This window comes from Brassica oleracea, chromosome C2 (genome assembly GCF_000695525.1).
Source record: "Brassica oleracea var. oleracea cultivar TO1000 chromosome C2, BOL, whole genome shotgun sequence".
NCBI lineage: Eukaryota > Viridiplantae > Streptophyta > Magnoliopsida > Brassicales > Brassicaceae > Brassica > Brassica oleracea.
This window is the reverse complement of record NC_027749.1, coordinates 15,432,586-15,442,070: the sequence shown is the minus strand read 5'-3', so window position 1 is coordinate 15,442,070 and position 9,485 is coordinate 15,432,586. Positions and strand designations below refer to the sequence as shown.

The 9,485-nt window shown below is 41.6% G+C and overlaps 2 protein-coding genes across 3 annotated transcripts in view; both read left to right on the top strand.

Moving 5' to 3' along the window:
• Nucleotides 1-2,388: 2,388 nt before the first annotated feature.
• Nucleotides 2,389-3,638, top strand: LOC106327360 (probable receptor-like protein kinase At5g39030). Its single transcript, XM_013765502.1, has one exon. It carries the CDS (start codon nt 2,418-2,420, stop codon nt 3,459-3,461), a length of 1,044 nt encoding a protein of 347 aa, XP_013620956.1. The 5' UTR covers nt 2,389-2,417; the 3' UTR covers nt 3,462-3,638.
• A 1,067-nt stretch (nt 3,639-4,705) lies between these two features.
• Nucleotides 4,706-9,485, top strand: part of LOC106326795 (probable receptor-like protein kinase At1g67000) — a 9,159-nt gene continuing 4,379 nt past the window's right edge. The window contains exons 1-4 of one of the 2 annotated variants that reach the window (XM_013764713.1): nt 4,706-5,417; nt 7,492-8,208; nt 8,435-8,458; nt 8,547-8,998. In XM_013764713.1, coding sequence (XP_013620167.1) covers nt 5,066-5,417; nt 7,492-8,208; nt 8,435-8,458; nt 8,547-8,998 — 1,545 coding nt within the window. In that variant the 5' untranslated portion in view covers nt 4,706-5,065. Of the gene's footprint in view, nt 5,418-6,761; nt 6,951-7,491; nt 8,209-8,434; nt 8,459-8,546; nt 8,999-9,485 lie in introns of those variants that run through there. The other variant, XM_013764712.1, reaches the window with a different exon arrangement.

Genomic DNA, 9,485 nt, shown 5'->3' with positions numbered 1-9,485 from the left:
CACACTCACTGGCACAGAGTGGGACCAGATATCACCAGAGAGGTTCAAGGATTTTTCAGTGGGGATCCACTACCGGAGGGAGTCAATGACACACATATTCGACTCATCCCAAAAATCACTAATCCGCAGAAAGTCTCAGACTACCGCTCCATCGCGCTATGCAATGTTTACTACAAGATCTACTCCAAGATACTCACCCGACGGCTCCAACCCAGGATGGAAAAGCTGATCTCGGAGAACCAATCAGCCTTTGTCTCGGGACGTGCCATAGGAGACAATGTCCTCATCACCCACGAGGTTCTCCATTATCTCAAGACTTCACAGGCCGAGCAGCGGTGTGCTATGGCGGTTAAGACGGATATGAGCAAGGCATATGATCGCCTTGAATGGGACTTCATCGCACTGGTATTGGCTCGGTTGGGATTCCACCGGAGCTTTATTAGCCTGATTATACACTGTATTTCATTTGTTACATACTCCTTCCTCATTAACGGCTTGCCTAGAGGGAAGGTAGTAACGAGCCGAGAAATTCGCCAGGGCGACCCTCTTTCTCCCTGCATATTTATTATGTGTAGTGAAGTCCTCTCGGGATTATGTAACAGGGCCCAGGAGGATGGATTAATCCAAGGGATCAAAGTCGCTCGCGGCTGCCCACGGGTTAACCATTTACTCTTTGCGGACGATACAATGTTCTTCCTCAACGCTAACGAGGATAATTGCACGGCTCTAATGTCCTTACTGAACAGCTATGAGGAAGCTTCAGGCCAGTCTATCAACAAAGACAAATCCGCAATCACCTTTTCTCGAAGGACACCGGCGACAATAAAAAACCCTATCAAAGAAGCACTTCAGATTCACAAGGAGGGGGGTGTTGGCAAATACTTGGGTCTTCCGGAACAGTTTGGACGGAGAAAACGAGATCTCTTTGCTTCCATCATTGATCGGATACAACAGAAAGCTAAAGGCTGGAAGAACAAGTTCCTCTCTTCTGCCGGAAAGCTGGTCATGCTTCAGAGCGTTCTCTCTGCCATCCCCTCCTACTCCATGACTTATTTCAAGCTCCCAATTTCCCTAGTCAAGCGAATCCAATCCGTCATCACCCGGTTTTGGTGGGACAATACTGATGGGGTTCGGAAAATGGCTTGGGTGTCATGGGACTCTCTAGCTAAGCCAAAAGCCATTGGAGGCCTAGGTATGAAAGACTTCGAGATCTTCAACGATGCTCTACTAGCCAAGACAGGCTGGCGACTCATCAACAGGCCGGAGTGTCTATTGGCTAAGGTTCTCAAAGGGAAGTATTACGCTGACACTGATTTCCTCCTGGAACTGAAGTTTCAGTTATATCACATGGCTGGAGGAGCATTTTGATAGGTCGGATGACGAGTTATGGCGGAGAAGAGGTTTTGAGTGGAAAAAACAGGTGTGGAACCTCCCGTGTGCTCCAAAGATCAAACACTTTGCGTGGAAAGTTCTCAAACGAGCTCTTCCGGTGGGTGAGAGACTGGTGGAAAGGCACATAAATGCAGATCCCAAATGTAAAAGATGTGGGTGCAATGAATCTATTATTCATCTACTGTTCCAGTGTCCTTTTGCTCAACAGGTTTGGCTCCTTGCCCCCTTTGCAACCGACATGGACTATAGAGGAATCCTAGATTTAATGGAGTCTTGGCCGTCACTGGTCTCTCAAACCTGCCTTCCCCCATCTGGTATTGGTTCTGGTCCCTTATTTCTTTGGATTCTGTGGATGATCTGGAAAGCTAGGAACAAGTTTGTATTTGAGGGATTCTCAGCTACCCCAGTAGAGACACTGTCTGCGGCGATTGTCCTGGCCAGAGAATGGTTTATTAACAATCTGCGGGAGACTGCTGTTCCGCGATCACGAGCCCAGGTGATGCCGGAGAATCTCAATGGAGCGGTGGTTATTAGATCAGATGCGGCATGGTGTTCATCCTCAAACTCTGCAGGGTTGGGGTGGATCATTGCATCCACTCAGATAACTAGAGAATTCTCTGAGCGGGTAGAGTTCGTGGTGTCTCCACTCGTTGCTGAAGGTCTTGCACTCTGAGAAGCAGTCATTACGAGCCGTCGTCTCAACCTGGATCCTGTGCGCTTTGAGTCAGATTCTTCACTGCTCATCAAAAGCATTGCTTGGAACGCCTTGGTGGCTGAAATTCATAGTATTATTGCTGATATTTTGAACTTTGCAGCAGGGTTTTCCTCTGCTTCTTTTGTTTGGATCCCTCGAGAAGAGAATATGGATGATGATGCCTTGACTAAATGCTCCCTGAATATTGTTGAACCTTTCGTTATCGTGGATGATGTTAATTCACCCAACTAACTGCTTCCTTTTAATTAAATATGAGTTTCAAAAAAAAAAAAAGAGTAGTCTCGTGTTGTTGGGGGTCGTAGCATTTTTTATGAGAAAGAGGAAAACATCAAATGCTCAGAGAAGAAAAAACCTCGAGGCTCTTACCCCGTTGAAGCATTATCGTTACCGTGAAGTGAAGAGGTTTACAAACTCATTTGCTTGTGTAGTTGGGAAAGGAGGATTTGGAACTGTTTACAAAGGAAACCTTCCTGATGGCCGTAAGGTCGCTGTGAAGGTTTTGAAGGACACAAAGAGCAATGGTGAAGAAGACTTCATCAACGAAGTCGTCAGTATGAGCCAAACATCTCATGTTAACATTGTTTCTTTGGTTGGATTCTGCTATGAAGGATCCAAAAGAATGATTGTTTATGAATTTCTAGAGAATGGGTCTTTGGATCAATTTATCTCCACAAGAGCCTCGTCAGTTGCTGAATGGAGAAGAAGGCTATACTATATTTTACTAGGAGTTGCTCGTGATCTTGAGTACTTACACTATGGCTGCAAAACAAGGATTGTGCATTTCGACATTAAACCACAGAACGTGTTGTTGGATTCCAACCTTTGCCCCAAAGTTTCTGACTTTGGCCTCGCTAAGCTCTGCGAGAAGAAAGAGAGCATCATGTCACTGTTGGACACAAGAGGGACAATAGGGTACATTGCGCCAGAGATGATCTCCAGAGTTTATGGTGGTGTTTCTCACAAGTCAGATGTCTATAGCTATGGAATGTTGGTACTTGAGATGATTGGTGCAACAAACAAAGACACAGTCAAAAACACTACCTCAAATACTAGCTCGATTTATTTCCCAGATTGGATCTATAATGATCTTGAAAATGAACAGCAGAATAGGATTTATGGGGATGACCTAACCAAAGAAGAAGAAGAAATCACGAAGAAGATGGTCTTGGTGGCTCTGTGGTGTATCCAGTCTTATCCATCAAATCGACCATCCATGAACAGAGTTGTAGAGATGATGGAAGGGAGTTTGGATGCTCTTGATGTCCCTCCTAGGCCTATTTTTCAAATTCCCATGGCGCCTCTTCGAGAATCTTCGACACTTTCAGGGGATATTTCGGTTTACATAGAAGAATGATCCAAGAAGCCTCCTCGGAAACAAAGCAATTATAATTTATTAAAGTAATGTGATACACTGTCTGCATGCTGTATTAACCAAAGGAAATTCATGACAAGTCCTTCACGGCATTACACCCAAAGATGATATCAAGAATTTTAGGTTCCATCCAAACACCCTGCAGGTTTGTACAGCTTTATATGTTGAAAACTTCAGTGATTTGTATTCAGAAACTTCATGCATCGTCAAAAAACAAAGATGGTTTTGGTAATTCTGCCATCTTGTAAGAAATTCTTTTAAAAAATTGCTTTCTTAATAAAAGAAGAGTAAAAAAGAGAGATGCGGATGAAACTTTTTTTCATCTATTTGTGAGAGTAGTCAATACTCTTGAGACGGTATGAATATAGAAAAAAAGTATGCTTCACGTATCAACCAACACATTTCCGCCTCTGTCATTATCCCACTTGACTTGTCTTTTGTCACTCTTTCCACACAATCTTTATGCTTATCTCTCTCCCTCTCTATTTGCTTAAACCACTTCCTCTGTTCTTCTCAACACAAACCAAACCAAAAGACACACTGGTGTTTTTGTACTATCTCCCCAATTCTTGTCTTGTATTTTTCATCCTCGTCTTCTTGTTCTCCAACCATCTTTCTTGTGCTTCAACTAAAAAAGAACTTGGGTGATGTGTGGCTATGTTCGAGTGTGGAAACATCACCGCAGGTTTCCCCTTCTCGGGTGGGAGTCGTCCCCAGTTTTGTGGTCATCTATTGCTGGAGCTTGATCACTGCTTTAACAACAAGACATCTTGATGATAATATCTAACCATCTGTACGATGTTCTGCATATAGATCAAACATCTAAGACTCTTAAACTTGCCAAAGCAGAGCTTCGAGGTTCTTTTTGCACTGATACGTTCACAATCACAACCTTGTCTTCCGAAATCTTTGAGCTTTCACCAACCTCTCAGAGCCTCACAGTTTTCTATTTCACAATTAACGTTCCGAAGAGCTACATTCCTGAAGAGAAAGAGTTGAACCTGAAACATTTAGAAAATGCTTTGACTGCTTAAATAGAGTCTTTTACAATAGCAAGGAAGTCGTTCAATTTTTAGTTTGTATAAAAAGGAAACAAATAACAAAGTCTTTCAACGTATACTAAACACTGTCATTTAAGTTTTGCTTCTGTCACTATCCTCACTTTGACTTGGTCCTTAGGCTCTTCATCTTCCACCTCATTTCTAACCTCTTCTCTCTTTTTAAAGCACTACCTCTGCTCTCCTTAACATAAACCAACAAAAAGAAACGCTACATAGATGAAGCAAATCATGTCTTATCTTTCCACTTCTTCTATGGTCCTATTCTTCATTTTCTTCTTATTTCACCATCTTCCTTGTGCTTCAAGTAAACAAGAACTTGGAAGGTGTGAGCCCCTGTTTCAGTGTGGGAGCATCACCGTCGGTTTCCCCTTCTGGGGCGGGAATCGTGACAAACTTTGCGGTGATCCATCGCTGGAGCTTCACTGCAACAAAGACATCACCTCTTTACCCTTCTAAGATCAAGAGTTCTGTGTTCTACAAATAAATCAATCATCTAACACTCTTAGACTAGCGAGAACAGACCATATGGGTTCTTTTTGCTCCTCTAACTTCACCAACACAACCTTGCCTCCAAACTTATTCAAGCTTTCCTCAACCTACAAGAGTGTCACAGTACTCTATAATTGCAACCCTTTTGGTCTCCACCTTTCGGGATATAAATGTCCAGAGATAGGTTCTATCTTTGTGTCTGACAAACCTGGAACTTACAATTTCTGCCCTGGCGGTTTCACCGCGAACGTTCCTAGGAGTTTCGTTACAAAAAGGAAAGACCTGGCCGATTTGGAAAGTATTCTAAAGAAAGGATTTGAGGTGAAGGTGAAGATGGATAAGAGCGAGTATGAGCATGGAAAAAACGGTCCACTCCATCCACCAACTGGTAAGTTTCTTATGCATCACTATCATTCCTTATAAACTTATGCTGAAGTAGTGGTTCTACTTCTAACAAGGCTAAGACATGCAGTATGAGCATGGTGGTTAACTCAATATATTTTATTTAGTATTTAAACCCTTAATCTTTGACATATCAAACAAATAGTACGCTATCTAGGCTCAAAGTCATCTCTTCCGATTTTCCTCTGTTAATTTCTACATTTTTAGACAAAGCTTACTATTGAGCTTAAAAGATAAAATGATAAAAGTTATAAACTCTATTGCTTTAGTGTTCCCATAATCACCGGCAGTTCAATGCTGAGATATAACTGCCTACATAGAGTCTTTTACAAATGATAAAAAGTCTTCCCACCCCAGTCTTCGCTTCTGTCATTATCCCACTTGACTTAGTTTTCTGTCACTCTTTCCACCCAATTTTTATGCTTATCTTTCTCCCCCTCTATTTCCTTAAATAACTTCCTCTTTTCCTCTCAACACAAAACCAAACCAAAAGACACACTAGTGTCCAAGAACAGCAATCAATCATGTCCTGTCTCCCCACTTCTTCTCTTGTCTTTTTCTCCCTATTCTTCTTCTCCAACCATCTTTCTTGTGCTTCAACTAAAAAAGAACTTGGGTGGTGTGAGGCTATTTTTGAGTGTGGGAACATCACCGCTGGTTTTCCCTTCTTGGGTGGGAGTCGTCCCCAGTATTGTGGTCATCCATCTCTGGAGCTTTACTGCTTTAAAAACAGTACATCTATAGTAATCTCTAACCATCTGTACGATGTTCTTCACATAGATCAAACATCTAATACACTTAGACTTGCCAAAGCAGAACTTGGAGGTTCTTTCTGCACAGCTACATTCACAACCACAACTTTGCCTCCCGAAATCTTTGAGCTTTCAACAACCTCTCAGAGCCTAACAGTTTTCTACCTCTGCGACCATAGCTTCCGTTACAGCTCGAGCTATACATGTCCTGATAGAGGTCCTGTCTCAGTTTCTCAAAACCTTGATTACCACAAATCCTGCCAAGACAGTTTCAAAATTAACCTTCCCAAGAGCTACGTACCGGAAGAGAAAAAGTTAGAATTGGAACGTTTAGAAAATGCTTTGCATGAAGGGTTTTGAAGTGCATTTGAAGATTGATGTCAAACATGTTTATCTTCAGATTCGGTTGGAATTCATGAGTGTTTGTCTCATGTCAAGAGAGTACTCCGTTAACTTGTAACTGAATCCCCTTCAACCATACAACAGGAACTCACCATTCAAAGAAAAAGACAACCAACTGGTGTCCACGATTTACGGTCTACAGTTCAGCTGTCCATGATTGAAGTGTCCACGATTTACTGTCCATGATTCAGCTTCAACAATGGATCATTGGCTTTTCTTGATGAACTCTCCTTTGATCTTGAACGAACTCCTTTCCTCTGTCTATTCCCCCCTTCATTTCAACATCTGCGGCTTCCAAAATGCCATACAGATCTGCTGCAAGAATGATTCGTCATCAAGATGCAATATACTCCATCCACCTCATAGTAAGTTTCTTATACATCATCATCGTTTCATAGCCATCTTCTTTAACAACCTTTAACTTTTAGACGTAGTCACATCACAGAGCTTAAAAGAGAAGGTGACGCTTTTGCTTTATTGCGTTTACTTCTTCTGTCATCAGTCAGTTCCAGTAGTAAATGGTTTCTTTGCCTTATTCCACACTCCATTTCTCCGAAATTTCTTTAGATTGTCTGTAGCAGAAAAACGACAATTATGGAAAGGGACTGCGCGCTGGTCCATCTGAGAAATTCCAAGCACCTGACTTTGAAGTCGTCAAAGAAGAACCCAACTCTGTATTGTGAATAGTGGGAGCTCGTTTTATATTCTATAAACAAAAAAAAAACTCTTTTAAATCACTATTCCGTAATCCTTTTCATCGTTCATGAATGCCTTCATCTCTTCTTTCTTCACCATTTTCCTATTTGACCTCCAACACAATGATCAATCTCTTTTTATCCCCATCAAAATCTATGTTGTCTAGAATCATATGGATGCTGTTTGTGATCCCATCTTGTGTTTTCGCAGTAGATGAACTTCACCAACGCTGCAGTGGCCCCTTTAGCTGTGGCAACAAGGAAGAACTCTTATTTTACCCGTTCTGGAGATCTGGCAGAGAAAACTGCGGCCACCCAGACTTCAAACTCGACTGCAGTGGAGAATTCCCAGAGCTGGACATGTCCTCTGTTAAGTACAGAATCTTAAGTATGAGCTATGAGGACTCTCCTGTCATTAGACTTGCCAGATCGGATTATATAGGCAATCTTTGTCCACCAGATCCACGAAATGCATCACTCAGCGAAAGTATTCTTCAACTCGTACGTGACACCGATCTGCTAACTTTATATTATGACTGCAACTACCTTTTACCGCCTGGTTCTGTCGGCAGTTACATTAGGGTTCTTGGTTGTGGGTATGAAAGGGGCGGTAGAACAAGTTACTACGTGACGAGAAACCTATCGTCCTATTTACTGAAGGGGATTAGTGACCTTTTGTATAACTTCACGACACTTTGCAGCAGAAATGTCAGTATTCCAGTTTCTAGACAGGCGTTGGACGAATTAGAGGAGAGTATAAGTCAAGATAACTTAGAGAAGGCTCTTGATCGCGGTTTCGAGCTTGGAGTTAACAATGATTGTTCACAGTGCATTGAATCTAGAGGTGCTTGTGGGTATAGCCAGAACTCAAGAAGTTTCATCTGCTATTGTGTAGATAAGCCGCATAGCCGTACCTGCAGAGATACAGGTGAGATTTCTTTTGTACAATCTCATTTACTAATGTTCTGCCACAGTATCCACCTATGTTCCCCTTCCTCAACCACCCACCTTCTTATAGGATTTTCCTCACATTCTTAGATTAACTCACAAAAACTCCATTGGATTTCAAGTTTTTAGTACCATTTCTACGAAGATATAAATTTTTATCTTAAAGTTTATACTAAGCTTTTCTTTTTCTCATCATGTTGATGCAGGCCTCTCTACTGCCGCAAAAGCAGGTGTTTACTCTTTTCTTGTTCCATTTGATCAAACTGTATGCAAACTGCATATACTTACTATGAAAATTGTTCCGGTTTTCGTGTGTAGGAACCGGATCTGCTTGCGGGTTGGTGGGGGTTATTCTTACAGCCGTAGTTCTGTTCTGTCTCTTCATACGGAGAAGGAAGACATCAGATGTTCCTAGACAACTTAATCTAAAGGACCTTATTCCACTAGAACACTATAGCTACGCGCAAGTAAAGAGAATTACAAAGTCGTTTTCTGAAGTGGTTGGGAAAGGAGGATTTGGAATTGTTTATAGAGGAACCATTTGTGATGGCCGCAAGGTTGCTGTGAAGGTCTTGAATGATACAACGGGTAATGGTGAAGACTTTGTTAACGAAGTTGTAAGCATGAGCAAGACATCTCATGTCAACATTGTTACCTTGCTAGGATTCTGTGCTGAGGGTACCAAGAGAGCGATTCTTTATGAATTCTTGGAAAATGGATCTCTTGATAAGTTCATCTCAAGCAAGAGATCATCAAATATGGATTGGATGGTGTGAAGATGAAGCAATAAGAAACAAGATGGTTGGTTAAGGTCTCAAGACAATGGCGATGCCACTACAAGGGACAAGCATGTATGGTGGATTAAAGTCTCAAGACAATGGATTATTAGTTTATCATATCTCATCTACCATTTGCCATACTTGTAACCCTTATATATATGGGATGTTCCCATAAGCAAATTAATCAAGCAAATAAGATTCTCCTTATTTACTCTATCTCTCTCTACTTTCTAGATTAAACATCTCTCTCTCTCTTGTTCTTCACTATGTTCTTCAATTTCTAACATGGTATCAGAGCATCCAAGCTCTTGAACACCAAACTGCTTCCGCAAATTTACTCTATTCACCTTACTCTTTCACTTGTTTGGTTTACTTTCTTCATTTCTAGAGAACATATCTTGGCTTCCCTTGTTTTCTCTCTTGCCTAGCCTCAGAAATTCAAATTTCTCCTTGGCAAATTTTTTATTTTTTACCCGCT